General features: G+C 38.8%; 1 protein-coding gene across 1 annotated transcript in view; it reads right to left on the reverse strand.

Annotated features, from left to right (window-relative positions):
* Positions 1–6,627: 6,627 nt before the first annotated feature.
* ARHGAP42 (Rho GTPase activating protein 42) overlaps positions 6,628–27,447 on the reverse strand; it is a 144,303-nt gene continuing 123,483 nt past the window's right edge. The window contains exons 18-24 of the mRNA XM_071434214.1: positions 24,981–25,140; positions 23,052–23,196; positions 20,785–21,165; positions 19,597–19,753; positions 18,284–18,346; positions 12,223–12,302; positions 6,628–12,013 (exon numbers count right to left, since the gene is read on the reverse strand). Coding sequence (XP_071290315.1) covers positions 11,925–12,013; positions 12,223–12,302; positions 18,284–18,346; positions 19,597–19,753; positions 20,785–21,165; positions 23,052–23,196; positions 24,981–25,140 — 1,075 coding nt within the window. The 3' untranslated portion in view covers positions 6,628–11,924. The remainder of the gene's footprint in view (positions 12,014–12,222; positions 12,303–18,283; positions 18,347–19,596; positions 19,754–20,784; positions 21,166–23,051; positions 23,197–24,980; positions 25,141–27,447) is intronic.

Here is a 27,447-nt window from a genome sequence, read left to right on the forward strand (position 1 = left end):
AGCTCCAGGTTAGAGACAATGCACATTGATTAGTCACTGAGTTCAAACCTGTATGGCTGGGAAACAGTGGGGGGGAGGGGGGGGGGCAGAATTGTCTTTCACAGTTTTTGCCATTCAAACCCTCTACAAGACAGGATACAATAAAACCTATTTTAATTACTTATTTATATCTTTCTTTATTCTTACATGGAAGGTTGTGACTTTAATCAAAACTGAAGCAAACTGCCAGCTGGTAGAAGCATCAAAAATCAAAATAAATTACAATGCATTCCTGATCTCCTGGCATAAACACATACAAAGGGAAAGTTTATTTAAAAGCCTGCCCTGCAGTGCAGAAGGTCCAAGCACAGCAGCACTAGCAAGAGGTGCTAATGTGAGAGCACAGACTGTGGCACTGTGGGAGAAGAGGTGCTGCCATGGCACTGCTGGTCCAGATCAGCAAAAATACACCTGAGTAGAGACACCATTAGCACAGCAGCCTACACATTGGGTAATCATTAATTTGTAACTATTTAAAAGCCAGGGTTTCAGAATAAATTGTCCCTGGACTTTACAGAGCCAGTCCACACCTAGAGCTGGAGCTTTCTGCTGCCAGAATTGGTCAGTGCCAGATCTGTCCTCTGAGGTGCAAGATGCAGCACACTGCAGGATGCATCCATCTGCCATCCACCCACCCTGGGATCCTCAGTCATGGGGAAGAAGAACTTTTCTTGTTGCTGGTCATGGACCTGGACTGGTGCAACCTTTCCTTGGCTGCACCAACAGGGCTGCACCAACATCACCCCTGGCTTATAAGGAACTGACTCCAGTGCTCAGGTGATCCTTCCCTCATCCTTAATGTGTTCTGCTTCCCACCCCAATGCCTTGTGACATGGTGTGCAACAGGCAAGGAGTGGGAGCTGCAGCCTGGTCAGGGGCACAGGCAGAATGGCTGGGAAATGCCAGGTGCTCCTCCATCAACAGGAGAGACCACCCCCCTCCTTTTCTGTTCCAAGGAAATACTGGCAAAAAGCTGGACTGCTGGTGTAGATGTCACCCCTTTCTAAGGGTGTGCTGCAGTGTTAGTGTGCCCTCAGAGAAGGATTAGTCATGCCAACAACACCAATACTCATGGACATAATTTCCATATGATACAGAACATCTTGAAAGTGATGTTGCAGTTTAATTTCTGAATGTCCTCATTCTTGTCAATTGATATCTTGGATGTAACCAGTGCTCCATGTACACATCACAGGTTGACAGCTCTGGGACTTACCACACAAATGATTCATTTTCCAAATTAATTTAGTTTTAAGCATTCCATGCAGTATAAAACAACTGGGGAAGGCATTTAGTCGGTACAAAACCACATGAATTTCTTCTACGTGGAAGTTCTATTAACAGCTAGCACACAGAAGAAAATAATCTTAAAGTCTCTGGGACACTTGAACTTCAAGATGTCAAAGTGAAAGAATATGGTCTTACTTAAATATGCAGTGGAGCACATCTTCATTGGTACCTTTATTTAGGCCCCCATTATTTATTTACACAATAATGTTCCTCAGGATTGGGTGGAAGAGCTTTGTGTGTCCATATATATATATCTATATGTATGTATCTCTATACATCTCTATATATGTATATATATATATATATATCTATATATATATATCTATATATCTCTATATATATCTGCTCTGTCCCAAATCAGCCTCAATGCATACCTCTTTTGCTCAAGGATAGTTTGGGGTTTTATTCTTTTTAACAGACATGGTAATAGAAGGGTATAAAGAATAAAATAAGATGACTCCTTATTTGACATAGGATGTCTAAACCCTTTGAGGTAGAAGGTTTTGCTTTAACCTTTAGCAGATGAGAGTCTCCCTAAATGAGATGGGATTTTTATTGTGACATCTCAGACTCAACAATGATGCAGATGCTCTCAAGCCTGACTCATCTCTGCACAGCACAGTGAGCTTCCTCTTAAACATACTAACAAGTGAAGCAATAATCACTGCCTGCCTACAGGGAAGGCAGCGCTGGCATTCTGTGATTTTCTAAATGAAAGAAATGAGCGGTGTCAGAGATGCTGCCCTGTGGGAATTCAGATGAAACCATTATTTCCTTTCCTGTGTGTCAGTAATGAAGGTGCTGCAGTACTGGAGAAGGCACCAAACTGAGCCAAGGCTGAGGTGATGCTCTGAGGAGGTCCAGTATCCTAAATCACCCCCTGTGAGCTGCCCTGGCTTTGGTGTTACCACTGTTTCACTCAGATGTTCCTGCAGGGAAGGCTGACCTAAACGTGTGCCAGGGAAGGAGCCATGCTTGTTTCTTTTGCCTTCAGGTGAGGAGCTATTTGTGAGAGATTCACACAAATAACACCATGATAAACACTCTGTCTTGATTGTCCCTCTGGATACAAACTATCCAGCCAAGCTAATTAGCTAAAAAGCCACAATATTCACCTGAGTTTCTCATGCTGATGTGCTTACAGATATCATTATTATGATCATGCTTACGTTTGGTCCCAGTTCATTTCAGAAATATTTCAAGGCATCCTTTGAACAAAGATGAGAAAAAATATTAAGGCAAGGGTTTGGCAGGGGCAGACTTAGTTCTGTGTTGCTCTGAGGGTAAAAATAATTGTGCTGGTTTGTTTTGTATTGTCTGAACTTCAGGGGGATGGGGAGGGCAGGGAGAAAGGCCCATCTGGGAATGTTACAAATCACAGCTGGAAGAGGGTGACACACTCCTATGGCATTCACTGCAGGTTCCTCAGGGAAGGTCTAGGGAGAAGGACATTGTGCAGAATGGCCATATTTCCCATCAAAGGCAGGCAGTTTGTCCTAATTACAGAAAAGAAACAGCCCTTCACAAGACCAAACAAAAGCATCCCTTGAGCAACAGCAATAGCAGGAAATAACAAACTTAAAATGACAATTTAAGATGATGTTTTATGTAAAGATATATTTGCATCACAGCTGCCCAGCAAAATTTATTTGGACCTAAATGTCTCTGAGGTCTCTGCTATCTACTAGATTTCTTTAGATGCCCCTGAAGGGTGCACCAAGGCCCAGCAGTGTGGTTTTTGTCTTTTCTTCTTGTGGATTTTCCCTGCTGAGAGGCATCCTGCTTGTTTTATGGTAATTTAGGGCTCACAGCTGTCACTGCTTACACAGTCTCTGTTTCCAGCACTTTGTGTTCAGCCTCCCAGCTCAGGTGCACTGAAACCCTAACCCTTGTTACCTTCTGGTGAGGCTCTTGCAAACAGCACGTGCTCTATTCTAGGAACCAGTTGTGTCCTGCATGCCAGTTAATTTATTTGGAGGAACACTCCACGGATCAAGTTCAGGTTTCTTACCCCTTCTGCCTGGTTTGGGAATTGTCCTCTGAAAGGCTTCTCACGGGGCTTCCCAGTGTGCAGCTGTCTCACCTGCTTGTGCACTGTGCTGGTGTTTCCCCAGAGCTGTCCTGAGTGTGTGGTCATCTCTGGAACATGGAGACCCCAAACGAGCTTGGCTGGAGCCCATTGCCCTGAGCTCTGTGTGCTGTGACATGTTGGGCACCATCCACGCCCCACCCTGCCCCAAGCCCACCCAGGGCTGAGCCCCCACCCTCTCAGCCCCCCCACCTGCTGCCATAGCCAAAGCACAGCATTGCAAACCTTGTTTTGAAAATACCCCAAATCCAGATGTGCTGCATGCTTCCCTTTGCATGTGTGGGGTTTTTTGTAGGAATACAAAAGCAATGACCACCAACAAAACTAAATCACTAATGTTTTTCGTTCAGATGGAACTGTGATCCCTTCTAAGGGCACCCAAGAACCATTAACAGTAATTTTAAATGAAATACACCCGTGCTGGGTCTAACTAATCAGTTCCTCAATTATACTGGCAGAGAGATGTATTCCAATTACCAAAGTACTTTCAAGTGAATTAAGATTCCTTTCTGTACCGGCTGTGGAGGTCACTCAATGTTCCCATGAATCCCTGCATGTTTACATTAAAAAAGCACACCATGATCTTTGGCAAAGGCACTTGCTCTAGGTTAGTTCAGCTTTTGAGCTTGTTGCCATAAATACAATAGAAAAGAAGCCAAGCATTGCAAAAGAAGCCAAGAATATCTTTCAATACTTTGTTTCTGTATCAGTGATTAATCCAAATGACACAGGAAAAGTTTTATAAACATGAAATAAAATTTTAAAAGATGAAAGTGCAGATACCTTAGGTAAATAAGGTTTCATGTTTAATGAGCAGTGTTTGTGTTAGAAAGGTTAATTTTGAAGGAATGCATCATGCTAAACTAATGAGAAAATGTTCTGAACCAGGACCTGAACTGACTTTGCCACCTGCTCAGTTTATGCCTATGCTGTTTCCTTGGATCACTGAAGTTTCTCCTCTTTAGGCAGGAGGCTGTGGCCAGCCTGGCTCATCTCAGCACACATTCTATACCAAAGCAATTCCACACATCACTTTCTCCATAGCTGACATTGAAGCCTTATCAATAATAAAGCCAAAAATACTAATTTTTCCAAACACATGAGAATCATTCCCGGTAAGGTGCTTTAATGCAACCAAGTAATGAGATGTGTCTTCATCCTTTCTGGTAAGAAGCAGAGATGTCTTACTCCTTGAGAGTTTTAAATTAGGTGTTAGTGTGGTAATTCAACACAGTTGTGTTGATTCAACAGCAATTTAAATCTTTTTACATTTAAATGTTCAATGAAATGTCAAAATATAGCATGTCAGACAGAACATGGGCTTCCCAGAAATAAAAAAAAAAAAATTGTAGTTATTCCCTGATGTCAAATAAAATGGGACATTGTAAAAATGAGTATGAGAACTATTTTAGAGCTTAGTCTAGACTCCAAAGTAATGTTCATTCACTCACTCCTGCAGATCAGGGGCTCTGAAGCTGAGAAGCCTCCATTCCCATGGAAAAGAGCAGAAAACTCTAATAGAAAACACCTTTTTTTTCCAGATTTTTAACACAAAATCAATAATGAACTGTCATTTTTTGATGAACTGTCAACATGCAGATACTCTCCATTTCCTCTTGTGCCTATTCACAGTGCAGAGCAGGGTATCTGTGGCATTTCCAGCTCCTAACACTGCTGCTTTCATGGGCCCCAGCAGGAGTGGAGGGGGATCCAGTCCCAAGTGCTGGTTCCAGAGGGAGCTGTGGCAGTGCTGATGCAGGCACTGGCACAGCCCAGCTCACCAGGCACAAAGGGCAGCAGAGAAGGGCAGGTGCCTCAGGACATCTGTCCTTGCTCTTCTCTTCTTCCCAAAAGTCCCCTTGGCACCTGGGAGTGTTGCAGGGAGTGATGGTGACAGCTTCCATTGCTATTGTTCCACAGGAAGGGTTCACTCAGGGGTGGTTCTCTACACTTGAAGTCAGGGCACTAAGCTTCAGCTCAGCTCTAACCCCTTGCTGCAGCCCCTCTACTTGTCAGGCTTTTCCAGCTGAACTAATACACCCAGAAGGGGCTTTGCCAGCTCAACTGCATCCCCTGGTCCCAAGGGGAACCTTGCCTTCTCACTGGCCCCATCCTGCTGGGGACACCAGGATCTCAGCAACGTGCAAGACAGTTTGGTGACTGCAGGCTGCAGGTGATGTTTTGATTCCTGAAAGGAGAGTCCACATCTCTCAAATCCTCAAGCAAGGAGAGCTGTGAAATACAGGCTTCACCTCAGAGCAGTTGTTAGAAAGTACCAGAAGGGAAAGATTCTTTTTCCATCTGGTCCGTGCTGCTTGGCTTCTCAACAGTCTCATTTTTACTTACAGCCAGGGTACTGGTGTTTTGTTTCTGTCTCTGATGTGCCCCTGGGCAGAGCTGAGGGCACAGTGCCCACACAGGAGGAGGCTGGCAGGCAGGAGGCACAGCAGCCTGAGCGTGCCAGGGACAGGAGCTGGCAGCTGGCAGCCATGGATGCAGGAGCAGTATCCATCCTCCCTGGCCTCCTGCAGTTTTCTGCACTGACCCAGCCCAAGCACAGTGAACAGGGAAAGAGTTTATCAGCTGGCTGGTTTGATCTTGTTTAAGAAGCACAGGTTTTTTAGTCTGTATCATAATAAAGCCTGATTGTTTCAGGGATATTAAAGTCTCCTGAGTTTCTGGTGAGTTCCTTCAGAGAAAAGGCAAAGCAGGCCACCTCACAGCTCCTGTGCCTGGGGCACAGCTGCAACTCCAGCCCATGGGCTGTAAAAACTGAGGCAAAAAGTCATGGAGAGATGCTGGGGAGGGCATACAAGGGAACTTGCAGAGGCCATTGCACTGCCTTGCTTCCCCCACCTGGCAGTGCTGCTGGAATGGAGCCATGGAAGGCCCTCCCTTGAGCCCATCCACCTGCTGAATTCCAGAGGCAAAGACCTCATCAGCGAGATTCTGCCTCGCCAGGGCTCTGCTTCTTGCTACCTAGCATCCAAAGCTGTCGTCTTCTTTTCTACAAAAGCCACATCTTTGGAGACTTCTGCATGATCAGGACAGTGTATGACAGACTATTGTCTGGTATTCACATGCCCATCAACTATGTAGAGTAGCAATGCTACTCTAAAATGCATGTATTAATAGAAGTAGAACCAAAGTGGTATTACTTGGAAAAAAGAAAAAGCTGAACCCAAATTGAAAACAAATAAAAAAACCAGTTTGTGAATAAAGGATTTTTATTTTGAAAAACATTTTTTCAAATTTTTGAAATACAGTGTAAAGTACAACATAGAATTATGTCTGCGAAGTCAGCTTATGCATGTCATGCTAGTTATTTACATGTAGATATATACAGAGTGCAGATAATTATTGAAACCACACTACAAAATAAACAGAGAGTTCAATAAGATAATTTAGGACTTTATTAAATAGATATAGTTATTGATTGTATATATTTTCCTATTAAAATATCATATAGTATCTAAAGTAACTCTTATAAACTCTAATACCTCCAAAATTGCCATAAATATGATTGAAAATTGAAACTATCCATGTGCCCTGTTCAGCTGTTCTGCCCTTTGCTCCAACAGAAACTCTTGCAGAGATAATGGTGCTATCTTTAGTGCCAGAGCTTTGGTGACAATTCCCAATAAAACACTTGCAGAAAGTTCAGAGGCAAAACAGCTTTCAGCAGGGGTGTCCAAGGGTTGGAGCACTGTGCTCTACACTTAAAACAACAAGAATAATGTGATGGCTTATTAAACACTGCCACACACAGGGCAAATAAAGAATGGATATGATCCTCAGCGACTGAATTCGGATGCCAAGCATGTTACTAAAACAAAACAGAGCAAACTCCCAAAGCCCATGCAAAATCTTAAGCAAAAAAAGAAGAGACCTCCCAATGGGTACAGACAAAGCCTGACTGACAGTGGACTTAACCAGGAGCAGGAGCTGGATGGTCTGGATGCTGCTGCAGCAGCAGCACCATCTTCAAGGCTCTGTGACCAGCCAGAGAGAGACTAAGGCTGCCTATGGCTTTCATCTCTGGCCACTGAACAATTCATCCAGGCCCCTCTGCTGAAGAAAGGACAACGCCAAGCTGGATCAAAGATTATCACATTAGCAGAATATTCTACCTCCTTTCTAGGGGCTTCTGGCCAGCAAACCTTCACTATCAATTGCCAAAGGTCTGTCTTTGACTTCACTAGAACTTTGAGAGTTTCCATCAGTGGAGAAGATCCATCCCAGTCTGGAGGATGTGCTCCTCAACTGGGATTTCTCTTCTTGCTGCTCAAGCCAAAATTGCACAACCTTCTGCCTTAGGAAAAGAAATATCAAGAACAATGTGCTTTTTAGTTTCATTATTTATTCTGATGCAATCTTATTTAGTAGAAAATAGGCCAGGGGAGAAAAGTTAACAACAAAAAAAATCCAGTTACTACCATACAGTGCTTTTTTTGTTGTTGTAATTACTGTTTTGAACTGCAGAATTTTACAGCCTTTCCTCTCCTAACATGTCTTTCCTAAAGGCACATTACAATTCAATCCAATTACAGGCAACGAATAGAGATTAGCACCAGAAAATATGTAAAAGGAAAATAAGTTACTATTACTATCATAGAATAGTGCTGGTCAGCAAATCTGTGCATCTTTTTTTTCTAGAAATAATTGTACAATGAACATTATAGATTAGTTAGGGACATAAGTAATAATGATGGTTTAATTTAACAGTTTTGTTACATATAACTCTAAATGCCAAAATATGGCAAAGACATTTTAATACTGAACTCAAAGGAATTACACACTAAAACCGTAATCTTTATCATCATTAACAAAAAGTGTGAATATAGAATATTAATATACTTTACATATCTATCATACAATATATCCTTCACACTATTAATCTGATTCATGTTGTGCAGCAACATGTATCAAAAAGTTTAACAAAGAAAAAACATGGCTAATTATATGTTGTGGGTACAGACATTATTTCTACAAGACAAACAACAACAACAACAACAACAACGTATCGTCTACCTTGAGTTCGACAGTGATATTTGGAACAAACCTGCTGCATCCTTTTAGGAAGGAAAGTAATAACAACAACAACAATAATAATAATAATAATTTTAAGAAGTGTTTAACCTTTGCTTGTAGAGTGAGTCTGATTTCCATGAAGAATAGTAAATCACTACTATGAGCTAATTTAATTCCGATTGCCTAATTTTCTGGTAAGGCATTATCAAAATACTTTATCTCCATTTAAATGTTATATAGATTTCTGATTCTTTGCTATTTTCAGAAAAGATTTTTGGTCAGGCCTGAGAGTATCATCATTAGAGAAGCTTTGGTGCTGCCCCCTTCCCCACTTCAGTCTTTGCAGCCCTACTTACTCAGCTTTCTGGTTCCCTGTTCAGCTTCTTGTAGAGACAAACTCCCTCTTTAAAGGTAGGGAAGGGCTGGGCACCCACCACTCAGCAGTGAGACCCTACAGAAAATGCTACTATCTGCTGCAGAGGAGAGTACAAGAAAAACCATAGAGTTCCAAAAATGAAAACCCCTGCTCCTGGAGAGTGAGTGGCTAACTGTAAGTAAGAATGGGGATAACATTTTTCAGATTGAAATGCCATTTTAAAGCTAAATGACTTAAAAGTCATTTATGGCTAGTTCAGGAGAAGGGCCTGACAAAGCTGCAGAGCATTGCAGAGGAAAACACAGATTTGTTCTGTGAGCAGCACATTAATGGAATCCAGTTTCTTATGAACTTGTCTTCTCCAATCCTAGTTTTGGTCTAATGTGAGATGAATGTGTGGGAACACATGAACACCTCTCCTCCACAGGGATTCCTCCAGGTCTTTCTACAACCTTCCCCTCAGCCCTTGCAGGCTCTACTTGCTTAATCTGTAATTGAACTTGGAAGTTCTACAAAATTTTTAATGAACTTGGCATCTTTGACTTCTCTAGCTTGCACTCAGATCAGCTGCTTTCAAAACACAGTACTGGAGAATTGTGAGACACATGCAGGGGATGTGAAATTACCTAAGCTTAGGGGTTTTTTCCCACTTATTTTTAAATCATGCTAGAACAAAGCAAGTAAGAGCAAACAATTTTTACATTTTCTATTTCACAATTCCTCAAGAATTTCACAACAATTAAATTGCCCTTAAGAAGTATGAGGAGTCATCCAAGGATGTTCAGTACAGGTTTTCTACTGACTCCATGCAAGAGACACAAGCTGGGATCCTTCCCCCTGATCACTGCATTTTTCTGCCCCTATGAGATGTGCTGGGCTCCCAGCCTCTGTTCAAAGTTCTGCTTCCCTTTCTGCTCCTTTTGGCCTGCAGCAGCACTTTCCTGGGAAGGTCACCAGAGGCAAACCTTTTGATATCCTACAGCTTTTTGATTGCGAAATACAGCAAAACACAACCAAAACCATGTTGGTCTTCTCAGGGCAATGGCAGTCTCAGGCATAGCTTAGACTAAAAAAACTTGGCTTGCCTTAAAATGAAGAAAGATTCAACTGGCTGAGGAAAGACCTTCACTTCCTTTCACATCTGCTCTGGGCAAATGATGAGCACACACAAGTCTGCCTTCACTGCCAGTGCCATCTGGAACAACCCTTCATCACCATGCACTGGGCACAGTCTGGATTTAAGATGAAGTGAAATGTGTTTTGGGATTAATAAAACTGTTTAGGGTCAAGAAAGAACCCAGGTCATTCAGTCACTAACGCCTGGGGTCTATACTCAACTGCCTGCAGCCAGTCTTGCTCAGACTCCCCCTCTGAAAAAACAATTTTTGGAAAAATGTTCTTTGAGCCTCTCTCTTTCTCTGATCATCACTCAATAACTGAATTAATGAGGAGAAAGATCCTGCAGGATTCTGCCACCAGCCTGAAATCCAGCAACTGCTCTGAAGAATTCATGCACTACATGTAAGTAAAGAAAGTTCTGATGTGCTACTTTGTGTTGGTGATGAATCTTACTTTTCAATTTAAATAAGAAAAAGGCTATGGAAAGAAAAAAAAGCAGGTCAAAAATTACTGATGTTTTTAGCCCTAACAGCAGTTCTTCTTTAAACTTTCTTCAAGCAGTGTAGGACTTAGAAATCAACAGATGATTTGTATGTTGATTTCTGCTACTGAAGAAAGAGCTGAGCTTTGACATATCTATGAAACTAAGCCTAGATAGTTCTATGAACCAGTGAATAGTTTTGGAAGCACTGGTGTTGAAGAAATACTAAGATGGAGGTTAAAAGTCACGGTTTTCAATCAGGAATGGCAAGTAGCCAAGCAAGCAGTGCATGTTTTCCCTCAAGGTGTACAAGAAAACTGCTCAGACTGAGAAAGCTACTTAGTGTTTCTGGGGTTTTCTTTGACTTGGTTTTATTTGCTTTTTTTTTTGTTTTGTTTTTGGTCCTACCAGGAGCAATCAATAGGTCTTTTCAACACCTTTGAAAAGTAAGGATTTTTTATTCTGTGGAAGGAGAGAATCTTTGTCAAATATTTTAGCAGAAGTCAGGAGAAATAACACTAAGTAGTTTTATTGCTACATGGAGCTTTTAGCATTCATAGCTTTTAAAATTGGCTAGTTCACAGGTCATTTGTCTTATTTGCAATGAAAAAAGAATGAGTTACAATTTATCTCAGGTTTCAAAACATACTGCTGTTTTTCACTGCTCACTTCACATGACTCCCAATCAGTCCAGATTTAACATCTCCTTGTTTTCTACAGATGTTCTGGGACACAGAGAGAATATCTTCCAGATGATGGTTGTCATTGAAATAAAAGCTGTTAATATTATCTATGCTGATACAGAAAGCAGGAAAGAAATCTACTAAGTATTTGAATGAAACATTCATTAAACATATCACATTTTGAATGAGCATTCACTGTGCAGGCAGTGTATAAACTGATATTATCAGCTGTATAAATTCTATACCATATTGTAACTCAATGACTAACAGAAGTCCCAACTTCTGATTTACAGTAAAGTAATTGCTTATGTGAAATGATTAGGATCAATTTTAGAATCAAGTTTTCTAAGGAAGAATTCAGATCACAATAGAAGTAGTACTTACATTATGAAAAAGTCCACGATTTTCCATATTAAAAACCATAGATTACAAGAAATGTCATAGAGTGCACTGCCTCTAAATTTCACATTTCTGTGAGCAACATCCTCGGACCTGAAAGTCTGCAGCTAAATAGCATTTTTTTTTATTTTATTTTATTGCTCTAGAGTTCCTTACCCATAAAGGAAGAACAGAACAACCCTTTTCAAACAATGGAAGTTATTTAAACAGAGTACCGTCCTCAGCACAGAAACTGTTAACTGTTTCATCACATTCTGTTCCATTGGCAGGGAGCTCTGTAACCTGCAGCTGCAGCATCTGAAGGAAATCTACCACTCAGCTAAGGGGCTGATCCCATATCTGTGTCAGATAAAAATCATAGTGCTTATTATTTGTTACCATGGATACCATGAAGATATTGCTGTCCAGTAAAGATTACTAGAGGAAGACAACATAATTCTCAGGAACTAGTCCTGTTTTGCCTTCATAAGTTGCCTTTAACCAGCCTGGTTCCACTGATGGATACACTGCAAGAAAACATATACACAACTTTAAACACTGTTAAAAATCCCATACATGCTATATATATTTATTTAGATGGTATTTATTCAAGAGCAATTGAAAAATCAGGGCAAAACCTGAGAGCTAAAAAGGGAATTATGCCCCCATTTTGTAATACAGTTCAGTTTTTTATAGGTTCTTTTTAATATGTAAGGCAATGTAGAACAAATCTTACCATTAGAAAATATTGCCCCCTGTGGGAAAGACAGCTCATGACTATGCTCAGCCTTACAGGAATACATGGCTTTTGCTTGTCTGAAAGAAAAAAATACAGGCTTGCAATTAATGAGATAACAAGGAAAAGGGCATAAAGGAAATTAAAACCTGGGAATAAGCAGATGTACAAATGCTATATGATAATGACTGGTTACACAGCAATTCAGAGGAGTAGAATTATAGTAGATAATAACTTCAAGCTTACTGGAGTTAACAAGCATGTTATTGCAGAAAAAAGCACTCCATCCCACTTAGATATTTAAACAGGAATATAATTTGGAACTTTTAAAATGAAGTTGTTCATGCAAATAAGTACTGAAATGAGCATACTTTTTGAAGCAAGCCATGGATTGCCTGGAGACAAATTCAAAAGTGATCATCAAGTCATTAAAGGTCTACAAACTTGACCTGTGAGAAACTATTGTTAATCGGTCTACAGAGGAAAATAATACTTAGAAAGTAAACATGAGACAAAAAGGAGTAATGATTCTGTGCCAGAGAAGGAGGACAGGAAAAGTAACCTCTTGGGGTCTGGCACTATGATTCTGCAAAGTACAAAATGAAGGTTTGAACATGAAGATTGAAATTAGTTCTCTTTAGATTCCTGCACTTCACCTAATACCTTGATGTTAACTTACACACTCAGAACAATTTTACATGAGCTACCAATTTTTCAGAATTTCTTTAAACCCACACTACGTTAAGTGAAGATGAACTTGTTGATTACTTCACCTTTGTGTGATATGATGGGGAATTGCCAGCTGAGGTTTCATTCTAGCCAGGATTTATCTCAGTGACCCAATATGTGACCCGTGGCAAAGTTTAAAATTTTTTGCATACTTTTTGAGAGTGTCTATATGCAAGTGGCATGTAATCTATCGTGTCTTTCTCCCAAAATAGTGAGATATAAGAGGTGCATGATAGATTAATTAAGAGTGCCACATCATAAGCATTATCATCATTCATTTGAACCTTTAAAAGGGTATGAGAGTGGATGGACATATTCTGAAATTTTTATGTGAGAGCTTTCCAGAGATGATTTCTCCCTCTGAATAAAAAGCTTTGCTGTTGGTTCTTTGACTTGTGACTGGACTAAATGGCATGTTTTGTCTTCATCTCAAGAGAACTAATAGCTCCTCAAGGGTTACATTCTCAGGATGAGATTTTCAGAGGAGATCAGGAATTTTGAATTGTACAATATCCAAGGGGCAGTTTATTTTCAGGGAAATATTTCTGATTTTTAGTACTGTCATCCTGGTTTCATCTCATCAGCTAACTAAAACAAGATGAGCACTGGATCCCTGTTTGTTCACTTTGCTTAAATGTTAGCTTGCTCTCTGGCTGGTGTAGACTGCTCTGAGTAGAGTTTTCCCAAAAGAACTCCTTGGTGCTTCCTGTTGTGAAGAGTTTGCCACCTACACTTGACAAGATAGATGTCTTGATTCATTATTCTATTTAATCTGTACAAGCTTACACATAATGATGTATATACAGAGGCAGTTTAGATAACATTACTGAAGGTCACACATAAACTAAAATTATTTGATCTTCTTTTTCCTCAAAGCTATGGAGAGCACTACAGATGTTCTAATTATCCTGACCCAAATCAGTAACACTATGACAAAACAGCCTGTTGGGATGGGTTGACCCGTGCATGACTCCTTGTTATGCAAACCCAATACACCTGTGTGGCATAATCATGGATTTTACACATCTGAAACAGTAGAGTAACTGTTAAAGATTGCTGTAGCTGTAATAAAGTAGTAGGTAATGAATTTACTAAATCACAGGGATTATTTCAAATCTGAATAATTTTACTATCAAGCCAGGTCCCCATGTTAATAATGGGACACCTGAGTAATACTGTGACAAAAGACATTTAAGGCAATATTTAAATGTGAGGCAGAATTTCTTAAGTCATTATTGAAATATGATATGTTGTTTTTATTGCCCTTAGAAAAAGTTAAGAAATTAATGCAATTTTCTCCTCTCTTCTCTAATGTCTAATAAGCTATTCTGTTTTCAACCTCCAATTATATCTGATCCAAGGATATTTAGCTCAAAAATAAAAGAAGACAAGAAAACAGACTCTGTCTTAGAATTATACAATAACAGAATTTCTAACATTGGAAAAGATATCTAAAATCATCTCCTATAGAAAGAGAAAGGTTCTCAGCACTTGACATTTACACAGATAAAGAAACACAAGAAGTCAGTTTCTCAAAAGCTAATGAATGATAGGATTCTTCACACTACCCTGCTCCTGAGGCAGTGCAATTACACTCCTAAGTTATCTACAAATCATCTGTGATGGTATAATGAGAGACAGATTTAAGAATATTTACTCATAATTCTGGAGCAATTTTCAAGCACCTGGTTATTGCTTCCACACTTGATTTTATTATTTAGGTTCTCATATTTGTTATTACTCACTTCAACCCTATCCATCTGGAGGCACTGCTCATGAAATGAGCTTGCAGGTTCTTGGGCATTTTGTTTGTGATTACAAAAATGGACGTTGTTACTGATGGTGTTAATGGTGTTCTCCCTAGAAACAAGGCTGTTAAAAAGCACGTGATAACATCACCATCATCTATTACAGTTCTTTTAAGATGATGCTAACAACCTGAGAGGAGTGTGGTTCATGTTGTTTAGGGCAGAGGAAAAAAAACCAGAATCTTCAGAAAATGTTATCCACATTTCCTAGAAATTCCTTCTTTCCATGACCTTATTGGTTAGATTCCAGATGAGAAAAATGCATTTTCCATTTCCTTACTTCCTATTATGGTTGTTTTAAGCCCATACTGGTAAATGTACTAGCAGTCACATCAGTACACATCAGATCATAAATTCTTTTGCTTGACTACACACAGTCAACAATACCTAAGGCTCTAATAATAATAATAGAAATAATAACTGTTTTGAAAGATAAACAAACTTTAAAAGTATGCTCCTGCCCTAATGACTTTTCAGTCTAGCAAGACAAAGCCAGAAGAGGAATGAATGAGGAAAAACATATGAATCTCTCTAGGATGACTCACCAGTTAATATTATCCTACAGGAAGAAGAAAGGTTTATAGAGCCCTGGAGATAGAAGACTCAAAACCAAGCCTGTGTAAAACATACTGGTCTGGTCTGAGCAAGACATTCCAGGTGGTTTGGGATGCAAAATATAGCATGGAAATAAAAAAAAAGAAAAATGACTGGAAAAGAATATTTAATCATATATTTGGGAAGAGAGCGTGGGTCTAGAGGGCTTCAAAACATCAGTCTGCTCCTATTGAAGTCCCAGCCTGGCACCTAGAGATCCTGCTGAAAGGTTGAGCCTTTTGCTGTCACCTACTCCTTCCCATTTTTCTAATGAAAATTCTTCTTCTAATGCAGTTTCTCACTTCAGGAGACTTAAACTTTCTGTGTACGTCTAAATCAAAGTCAAGAATATGTAGAGTCAGGGATTATGTGTTGGTGCATTTCTGTACAGAAGCTGAAATAAACAGACCTCAGGCCTGACTGACTTATCTAACTGCAGCATTTGTGAAAATAGGAAAAAAAGCTCCTTCACCCTTTTCAAGTGCATGCTAGACTAGTGACAGAGACTGGTCTCACTGTATGCAGTAGCTTAATACTACAGTAAGGGAGACTGATGAATAATAAACTTCAAATCAGGAAATAGGAAGACAGAAGTCAAAGTAACTCTGTAATTGGAAAAAGAGAGCACAGGCTGGGCAGGGCATCAAATTTTGGTCTTCCTTGTTCAATCCTAACACACATACTGTGGTCTCTTTGTTGTCTTTCTGACTAGAAAAGCCCCTTAGGGTTACAGGAGCATATACTCATCTATACAAGGAGAGAAAACAGGTCAAATAATGCATTAAAAAAGAGGACATACAACTCATTAGAGACCTGTTGCATCATACAAAGTGAGGAAGCAGGGGTGCAAACACTGAATATAAGAAGAAACTAAGTAGGACCAGACCACTGTGGCAGTAAAATCTCAAGTGCAGCATTACCTGCTGCAATACAGAAAACAATGTGAGACTGCAAAACCATACAGGTATTTTTGATCTGCCATCTGTGCAAAAGACCACAGCAGGCAACAGGTGCCTCAAGCAGGGATGAAGTTACTTACATTCTATAATGCAGAGGTAAGCAGTAGCTTGAAATTTATCTTAGCAGGGTAAATTACCCATGCAGAGAGTCCAAGACTCTTGACTTGAGTATTTCTGGTATCAAAACAGGCAGCTTAAAAATAGTTTTTCTGCCTTACACTCAGTCCTGCATACATTCATTGGTTAGCAGAGTTATGAACACAGGAGGTATTTCTTCTGCATGATCAAGTTGTAATTACCATGATTCCTATCTACTTCAGAGCCAAAAAAACCCCCAAAACAACAAAGTCTAATCTACAGTTTTAAATCAGCCTTCATGTTCATAAAATGCAGCTAAATAATAGCTGGTTCCAAATTTAAAAATCATACTCCAACTTAAGCAGCACTATAAGAACAGCTGAGCTGTTACTGATTTCTTCCTCATTCTGCCTGCTGACCTCCCATTTTCCATTTTCCTTGCTCCTGTTGCTCTTCTACCTTCTTATGAAGGCTGAAGTAGAGGAGCTATTCAGCCTTTCAATGTTTTCAGCTTTATCTCCTCTCCACATCCATTACCAAACTGCTACTTTTTCCTTTGTCAGATTTTTGCTTCTTACATGCTTTTTATATACAGATGGCATAGGCTCTGAAGGAACAACAGGAGAGAGTTTGAAAGAAGGAAGTAATACAAAATAAGAAAAGGAACAGTGTTGAAAATGAAATGAGGAAGGACTGGTGAAGCAGTCATTGCTTTGAACTTAGGGCACTGGCTTAAGAACATTCTTCTTTTATACTTTTTTCCCTTAAATTATTGCCCTGATCTTTTCACACCCCTTTCCTCTCCTGCCACCCTCCTTTTTGTTCATCTTACAGTTCATGGTACTACACAAAACAAGAGCCTTGATTCCTGAAAGCTGCTTCTCTCACAAAATCAGTAGGCCTTTGCAAGAGAGCTTTTTCTTTCCCCCTCCTGCTAGATCTGCCAGAGAGGACAGACACATTCCACGGCCACACATTTTTCAGCATGTTGGCATCTTCCTTTACATCTGTGCTCCTTTAGGCTACTACTTCTGGATTCATGGATTGACATCTTTTTTTCATGGGTCAACAGTTCTGATTATGGTTAATAAACAGTTATGGGTTTATCAGTGAGTAAAGCAGTGATCTGCTCTAAATCTCTGTTCTGTCTCAAAGAATTTTAAAAGTTGGGACAGTGAGAAGAGAGACATGTTTTCATACAACTATTTACTTAGCTGCTTTGTCTATTAATTGTAAGGAAAGTAGTAATGTACAGAAGATACTGCTTCCTAGACAAACACTTACTAGAAAATTCTAAATTAATTTAATATAAAAATGAATCAAATTAATGAAGTAAATGCAAACAATTGTGAAGGAAATGCCAATACTTTCTGCTGCACACTACCAAGAAGAAAGGTCAACAGTTTCTCCAGACAGACACTGAGGCATGGAAGGTGTGATGGTAAAGACAGAAATCCTGATCAAGTTAATCTTGAACTTTCTAAAGTAGATGTTATTCCAGACCTGCCTATATGAGCAAATTACCATAAACCAGCAGGTTTGCTACTCTGCTGAAGCTGTTCCATACAAACAGCTGTATGGAGAAAATACAGCACCCTCATCCTAATTTAAATACTGGTAATTTTCTCTTGTATCTGTGTCCTTAAGCAGACAGCTGACCTGAGCCTCTCTCACTATTCCCCCAGGTGAGAGAATAACCAGACTGGCTGCTATTATCTGTGAAATTTAGCTTTCTTTTGAAGAAAGGATGAGCTTAGTAAACCAAAAAATTTTCACATGCCACTGGATACTGTCCAAAAGACACAGAACAAAGCTCCAACACTTCTTTTCAATCCCTGAGGCCAGCAAAACAGAAAGGAGTTTACAGGATGTCAAACAGTTTGTAGCACTTACCGTCCTGAAGAGACTTGTTTAAGTGAACCAGCACTTTCGAACAACTGCGCTCTTGCAGCCACTCTGAAAATAAATGCAAAGCCTTGCTTTACACTGCACATACTAGTTTCACTTCTAATCATTTAAAGACATGGACACATTTGAATTTTCTTTCTTTTTAATTATTCATTTACATACCTATTTACCAGACTTTTTAAGGGTGTAACCTAACTGGGGCAACAGACTTCCACATGCTCCAGTGCCATGCTGAGTTACCAATGGAAACCTCAACCTCTTGTGTTTAAAACTGTATTCATGGATGGACAACAGATATATTGGAATTGCTTTTACTGAAAGTCTACCACTATCATGCTGGAACTCTGAGCTGTGCAGAATTCTCTGTTTAAGTAAGACACAGGAGTCTGTGAAATGACTATGGTGATCCCTTCCAGATACAAATCGGAGAGGCTGAATGATATCCTGCAGTATTTGAAAAACTTCTTGATGCTCTGCAGATCTGGAAATACTTGTTCATTGGGACAGAGATATTCTGGGTCAAAGTCAGATCAGGAGAGATTGTACTTTTCAATGTTCTGAAAGCACTGAGAAACATTATTAATCCCAATCTCAATAGGCTAAATCACAATCTCTATCGCTTAGAACTATCTCCCTTTCAGCATTGAAGAAATAAAACTAAACCAAACCAAACCCCAGCTGTTAAAAATCAACTATTTATCATGCAGCAAATGAAGACACTTCAGAGCTGAAGGTTTCTTTTCTCTTTTCTCTTTTCTTTTCTTTTCTTTCCTTTCCTTTTCTTTCCTTTCCTTTCCTTTCCTTTCCTTTTCTTTTCTTTTCTTTTCTTTTCTTTTCTTTTCTTTTCTTTTCTTTTCTTTTCTTTTCTTTTCTTTTCTTTTCTTTTCTTTTCTTTTCTTTTCTTTTCCCTTCCTCCAATTTTGGACTTCCACAAATAAAATCTGATGGTTTTTCTGAGATAACAGCACAGACAGTAAATAGCATTTCTGCTATTTTCTGAAATCTTAAATTCCAGAAGAACCAGAGATAGTAATACTAATCATTTTCCTAGGAAACATTTCTACCTTGTCTCCAGTCTAATAAAGTCAATGGTAGTCTTTCCACTGACTTAAACAGACTTTGTGCCATCTCCTTTGTTTACAATTTTAACAAAACTAGATAAATAAATAACAAATACAGAAATATTAAAATCAAGTATTCATGCAGACTTTTTCAATTACTTATGAACGTTTCTGGAATCACTTTCTAATACACAATACTGTAACAACACAAATCTCCAAAGGGCCTTAATGACTTACACAGATCCCGGTCTTTGATAGCCATTACTGGATGCAGTATCTAATCTTAATCTCCTGCACATTTTGGGAGGCAAATCAGGGTTTGGTGGAGCCTTTAGTGTATCTTTGGTATCTGTTGAAGATAAGCTCTGTATAGATCCGCTGCAGCTTTTGTTACCTAAAGAAAACATCAAATTATAGGGAACATTAAAGCTGATTTGAATTTGTTACAACACATGTATAATTGTGCAAAGCAAAGGTCGTGCTGTTGTTGTTGAGGTTTTTTTTTCTTTTTTTTAGGAGTCAAAACAGGAAGAGAAACTACTTACTAAGAGTGAGAAAAACCATCTTTCAGGTGAAAAGCCAGGAGAATAGACTCAACAGAAAGAATGAGGAAATGACACTAAAATTGAGAAGGCTAAAAAATTACATTGCAATTACATGGCTAGATAGTACAATGACTAAAAAGTGACAATAAAAGCATTTACAAAGTAGTACTTTGCATAAAATTGAAAAAAATTCACAGGGAAATGGTTCTCAGAAAGTCAACTGATCAAAGCAGTGGGAAATCAGACCACAATAATTTGTATGAATTAACATTTCGATATCCACAAAAGCTTCATGCAGTTTAAGAAATATACTTAGGAGTAAATGATCATGATTTGCCTTAAACAATTGCCACTGCAACTTGATAAAGGAAATCTATATGTTTATAGACTGTATAGCACACAAAAGATGTCCTTTTAATGAATATAAGCCATGTCCACATGTGTTCTTCCAGGGACCTTGTTTCCATGGATGTTCTGCAAGATGAAAACAGCATCTGCTTCTCTCCTTATGCCAAAGACCAACCAATGCTTAATAATGCTTTACACACTGTCATAATACAGAGATCCAAAAATACAAGCACAATACCTCTAATATTGATATTTATAATCTATAGTATTATTCTATATCAAATTATAGATGAATTGTAGGAGGATAGAAAGTGATCTAAATTTGAAAAATATTTTTTTTAAGCTGTGTGAACTGTGCAGGTTATAAGCAATGGAAATATGTCAGAAGCAGTTTGAAAACTGAAACAACATACCACAAAAATTAAAAACAAGCAAACAAACAAGACTAATGAGTATCATTAGCTTTCAGATCCAGCTCTTGTTTTCTGATGCATAAGATAACACTGATGTGATAAAAGACCTTGAAAAGTACCTTCAGCTGATGGAATTGATCTAAGGGAAGATGCTGAAGACCTTTTCAGCCCAGACAGACTGTAGGAACTCTTTTTGGTCAGGTCTGTTGGTGGAGAGGCATTTTCTGGTCCAGTGACGGAAGCTACACTTTGGCAGTCTGATTCCACATCTGTTTTGGTTGCATCCTCCTTTGATGAGGACTCTGGACTTGTAGTCCACAGGCCTGAACTTTTCTGGCCATTAGAAGAAGAGGGAGAGGCAATCCATGGAATCCCTCCTGATTTCTCCCTTGGCTGTGAGGGCGTGCACTTGGTGGTGCTGTTCTGCTCGGAGGAGTGAGAAGACAGAGATTCGATGCTGCCCATGGGAGTGCTGTCAGGGCTACTGCTGTACGAGTCACCTTGGGAGGAGACAGGGGAAGGGAGAGAGAGTGAAAAATCTGCATTTTCTAATCATGTACATTTCTTTCATGCCACTTTTAGCTCTTTTGTACCTTGTTATCAAATTCATTAATTTGTGGTTTCCTGCACGAAGAACACAACTCTTTTTTTTTATTTACGACTTGAATACTCATCTTGCCCATTTACAGAGCATTAGTCCTTTGAAAGTCACAAGATTGGCTAATGTATTTTTTGTCAGATGCATTTTCTGTAATTTTTTATCATTCCCTACCATATGAAACTTGCAGCTCTTTTCTCACCCCATACAGATTTCCCTTATTTCCTGCAATATAATTGTGTCCATGCTTCATTTAAATGATGACTTTAAACCATCTTGTACTCTGAAAATGTTATTGCCAGAAGCCTTGGCTCCCTCATACCTGCCACACTGAGAGATATTTGGTAAGAAGAGTACTTCTGCTTCTACCTCAGTGTTTCAGGGCCCAAGTGAGATACTAATTGGAACTTGTTTACATAAGTGCTGAGTTTCAGCTAATAAGCAAAACACTAATGGAGAGCTGCTGGATCAGAACTAGTGGCAATCAAACTGCCACCATCACAGAAGTCATACAATCATTTGGGTTGCAAAAGACCCCCAAGATCATTGAATCTAACCTTTCACTGAACACCCCAATGTCAACTGAAGCATGGTACTAAATGTCATGTCATTTCTTGAATATTTTGAGGGGTGGAGACTCCACCACTTCCCCGGTAAGTCCATTTCAATGCTTGACAAGCCCTTCAGTGAAGAAATTCTTCCTGATGTCCAACCTGAATCTTTCCTGGCATAGCCTGAAGAAGCTTGTACGCACTATGTGAAATACTTGCATAGAAATATCCCGTTTTTAAACTGATATTCATTCATTGCAGCCACACAGTGAAAAACACCTGAAACTTGCCCAGTTTATCCTCTTGTGAGTGTAACTGACTTCTCCTTTGTAACTTCTTACTTGGGACTCCATGTCGTTCACACTGGCAATCCATGTGCATGGAGCTATTGTTATTTAGTATTTAAACTCTGCCTGGCTGGAAACAAGTAACATAGGCCTATGGAAAGTGCAGCAGCTGTGCAAGAATATTCTGAGGATAGATTTCTAAACATTACTGACTTCAGAATTACTACAGATGCTCCAGAACAGATGCACTTTAGCTGTGGATTAACTTACTGATCCAGTCTCATCTAAATCTTTTTGAGGAACCAAGGGACACAGAAATTCTTTAGGAAGTCTGTTGCAGTAGTGACTTAAGCTTTTATAAAATTTCAATACTCCTTAAAAGTCCAGCCAGTAAGTAAAAAAGTGGTGACCCAAATGGATGAGAATGAATGAAGTAAAAATTTTTAATTACATCTATAAAAAATTAAGTAAGCATTCTAAACAAGCAGTTGATTATAGATAAAACTCCCTGCTGTTAAACAGTAAGCCATGTGATGAGTATACTGCTTCTCCCAGGAATATTAGAGTTGGTTTCCATTCCAGAAAACCTAAGAAAGTTTCAGTGGTTTTGGCAGCTGAGGCAGTGGCTGACTTTGAAGGAACGACCACAGTTTCATGCATGTGAAAAAAGCCAAGTGATGGTTTTGATCTCCTATCCTTTACTGAATTACATTTGTTATAGGAGGATATAATGTTTAAATTGAACACAGTATGCAACATAAGACTTGCCTATAACCAAACATCTTTCCTCACTCAGAAGTGAGGAATGCAGCCAGTCAAGAGTGCTGCCGTGACTCACAGAGGTTAAAAAGCTGATGATCATTGGAATACAGTATCTATAGGATATTATTCAGGCAAAGTTAAAAGATCACATAAAAAGCAAGATAACCAGTATGGAATGACAAACTTACTGTCAGGATCTGCTAGACATGGTGTGTACCTTCCTTTGGGTTTACGTGAGCCTGTGGAGAGACAAATTGCTCTTGTTCTTCTTGAACTCGATCGGGACTGAGGCTGGGGAAGAGGAATATTGGGGTCTGGTGCCGTGTGAAATATCTGCATGATTAGAAAAAGAGAAAAAATGACATTAAACAACAGAGATACTCTTACACTTTCATTATTAATCCATTTGTTTTCCTCCCCACTATGCTTGAAATTAACACTAACATAATCTCATACATTACAAAAGAGTAAAGGCATAGAATATAAGCTTTGCTTTGATCTCATTTTACAACTCAAGAACCACAATACTGAGCTGTACTTAATATTTGTATTAATTTGTTGAAATAGATTTATTTTCTATCTCTTGTTAAGAAGGGCTTAACAGTTAAAATTGTAAAACAAAATAGGTGCCTACTAATGACTCTTATCCAAGAAGTAACATATTTTTTAAATATTATGACAAAGTTGATTTTTTTTTGCTCTGTGTTCCAGAGAAAGTTTTTATACATCACAGAAATATGTCACAGTCGTAACTTATTACAATCAAATTTGGATTTCAGAAAGCTTTATTTGACCAAACAAGTCAAGTTTAATGAGGAACAACTTTACGTTTATGGCATCTCCTGCTTCTTATCTCTTCCATACCAGTGCTGCCACTGGTCAATTTTGCACTTCATTGCTGCAGAAAAAACTCAATTTTTTACCATGCTATGCCAGAAGGCATCTCAGAAAGGATTTCTGGGTCCTCTAGCTATAGGGCATTCCCAAAAGAAGATGAAGCAAACCATGAAAAGACACCTTTGTGCCATTCATAGAAGTGGAAGAAAGCAAATATACTTCTATAGTAGAAAATACTTGGATGGACATCTTGAGATGCTCTCAGAGTACATTAAAACACTAGTGAGTAGCAAATCAATATAAAAACATTTCTGTAGACAGTGAAATAGAGCAGGAGTGGCTTTGGTTGTACAGTCATAGTCTTTGTGATGAATGAACTCTGATTTTCTGGAGAAGAAATTCAGTATTGGAAAAATGCAATATATATGTTTTGCAATCAGAGCCAAGAAGTCTATCAGGTTCATAGCCATTTTGAGGAGTCCCTATGAAATATGATACCAAGCTGTACTGTCAGCACCTACTGATCAACCAGGGGATCCTGGTATTGACTGGGAACTGCCCCTTAGCTGATTAGTATGTGATGAAAGAAATTAAATTTTTTTTCACTTTGTTTTGTCAGTCATCAGAGGAGATGACATAGCTCAACTAAGATCCCCAGAATAAAATTCCTTTTGAGTACTAAGTAAAGGAGGTCTTGAATGTTCGGCTGAATTCTGAAATCCAATAGTTTAAAATTAAAACAAAAAATCTGGGGAGCTTTCAGTGAAGCTGATACCAGCAATGGTAGTGACTGAAAGAAAGTGTGTAAGATTTCCTGCTCAAGTCCTTCTCAACCCTTATAGTGACTAATCACCACTATACAGCTGACATGTCCCCTAAAGACAGCAATGGCCAGAAACACCCTGACCTGATGCACTCAGAGAGGAATCCCTGCATTCACCCAGAGTGAACCTTCATACAATGGTAGCAAGAAAGAGCTGGAACAGCCAGGAGCAAAGTTATGACCTTCTGTTCCTAGACTCAGGAAGCAATCTTCAGAAAGCAACTGAAGATTCAGAGCAATGCCTTCAAAGCATGGAAAATTATGCCTTGGATCTGTACCTTGCACAGCCATGAAACATTTGCTAGGAATATAGATTCATAGCATGGAGTGGGAAGAAGCTATTATTTCTATTAATGACCTTCTACACATTTTGGACTCTATTCTTAAAGACTTAATGATGGCAATGAAAATGAGAACTTAGTTCCACTCCATAACACAACAGATGATTTCTTTCTACCTTTTCATAATGTTCTATCAGAATTTCAACGACGATATTCTGAAACTTAATGTTCATCATAGCAGCCACGGTTTCTTCTTGTGCTCTCATCAGAGTTGGTCCAAAGATAACACCAAGGTTGGATACAGTCATTAGATTTTGCTGACTGTGCAATGATACCCTTTAAATGAACACAAATAGTATGTGATTTAATTAGTGTGCTAAACTACAATTTTAACAGGCAAAAACTTGCTAAGACTACTATTTTTACAAGATTCCAAGTTCATGTCTCTCTTTAAAATACATTTTTAAAACATCCACTTACACTAGAATCAAAATACAATGTAGTACAACTCCTATGTTTCCATTAAGGCTCCTATCATTCGATAATTTAATGGATATGAGTATGCCCTCCTAGAGTAGTAGGAGGGCATTTCAATTCCTGATACACCTGACAGGGAGAGGCAACTGTATTTGGAGTTCTACACAGAGAGATTGAGAAAATCTACAGTTTAGAAGTCTTAGGGCAAGCACTATCTCTCTCCAATGATTATATAGGTCCTCACATACTTTCAATTGGTGCTGTGTGGTAACAGAGATCTATCATAAACCTTAGTGTTCATGTAAAGGAAAGAAGCTTAGTTACTGAAAACACTTAATTTGCAATAGGATCTCTTTATCAATTTGATGAAGACATGGGATCAATGGATTAAGTGAAATTATTGTTTCTGTGTGATAGATAACATTAGATGATCATAATGACATCTGGCTTTAAAATATATTAACCTTGAACTTCTGTATATTCTGTTATCATATACTTTACCTTTTCAGGTTTTTTTTTCTTTTTAATGTAGAATTTAAAAGCTTAGTTTTCCCAATAATTTATCACATAGTTAAATCTCAATTAGTAATAGTCAATGCCCCATTTCTCTATTCACTACTAAGATTTGCCAATTAAAAACTGTATCATCATAGATCCTTTGAAAAAACTGCCAGTGATTCCCCAGTCACAGCTGCCCTATTGCCTCATTTCTGAGGAATATTATGCCAAGTCAGGATTTTAAAATCACTTTAATGCCTAATCTTATTGAATCTGTTACCAAATGGAACTTATTAATGAGGCACTGGGTCCCATTTTCCTCTTCCTTCTCACTGCCATCTGCTACTATCATCAAGCTGAGCATTTTTTGCCATTTCCTACACAATTAAAATAACTCTTTCAACTTTTAAAATTAAGAAATAGTAAAATCTATAAAACATTCCCTTCAATTTGGGGCAGGAAGATTTTAGCAACCCATTTACATCAAGAAGTAGGAGAAATATGTGAAAAGGTTTTGTATAGGATGCAGCATGATTATAAACTGCAGGAAAACAAATGCATATATTCTTACATATTTCTTATATTGCTTCAGTAAGTTATCTCAAAACTTTCCAAAATGTTACCTCAGACAAACACACTGGCAGAGATTATTATTTGGAAGCCATATCATGAAAATGATTCCACTGTTAAAGCACATTTTTAGCTTAATCTAACTTTCTCTGAAACAGATCTTAGGTTTATCTTAGATGACTAAGGATCTTCTGGGAAGTCCACTAGTATTTTAATGAAACTGGAATGCTGAATAACTCAGCTCTAGATATGCTATAAAAAAACTTTAAAAAACCCTCCCTTTGCAATGTTACTCTGCTGTGTGCTGCACAGTAACTGTAGAGGCCTGTTACACAAATACTACAATCTTATAGCATAAGAGAGAAGGTAGTGTTTGTCTGGTGTTTGGGTTTCCTTGGTTACAAATTTGGGAGCTTGGTTAATAAAAGAAATGGCGAATTCAATAACACTGCAGCACGAAAGGGCTTTCTACAACGCATTTCAAAGGCTCAATTTCTTGCAAAAGAGAAAGAACCCAGGGCTGTAAATGGATCATTTTGATAGCCACTTTTCCCTGACCCACACCTACTGGTGCTGAGCTACAGCACAGACACAAGCTGAGGTAATCATGCATTTCAGGTAGCTGAAGGGCATTCATGGAAATGCCATTGCTTTCTCCTCAGAATCTCTTAATTTGATGTATCACCAGCAAATCTGTGATACTGCCAGACTGCCGACTCCCAGCTGCCTACCACAGAAAAGCATTATGTTGTTAAATCATACCAAAGAATGATTCATTCTTTACAGTAGACATAATTTGACTAGATAGGTTTAAAAACCAAAAAATGAGCTACCCATGTGAAAGTAACCCCAAACTTGTCATGTTTGCCTAGCTACTGACTATGTATCCATGCAGTATCATGACTCTCTGGGGTGCTTTTTAGGATGCTTAGGTGCTTTTTTGTCAGTTTTGCTTGTTTGTTTCTAGTATGATCTACATCCCACATCTGATCCTATTTAAATTTGCATGGTAACACAAAAGTCAAGCTAGGCAAAGATGTAAAGACTTAAACCAAGAAAAAAATAACATTATCCTTATTTTATAACCCAGAGCTACAG

The sequence above is a fragment of the Agelaius tricolor genome, unplaced genomic scaffold (genome assembly GCF_023055355.1).
Source record: "Agelaius tricolor isolate 1412-34295 unplaced genomic scaffold, bAgeTri1.0.p SCAF_9, whole genome shotgun sequence".
In the NCBI taxonomy this organism is placed as follows: domain Eukaryota; kingdom Metazoa; phylum Chordata; class Aves; order Passeriformes; family Icteridae; genus Agelaius; species Agelaius tricolor.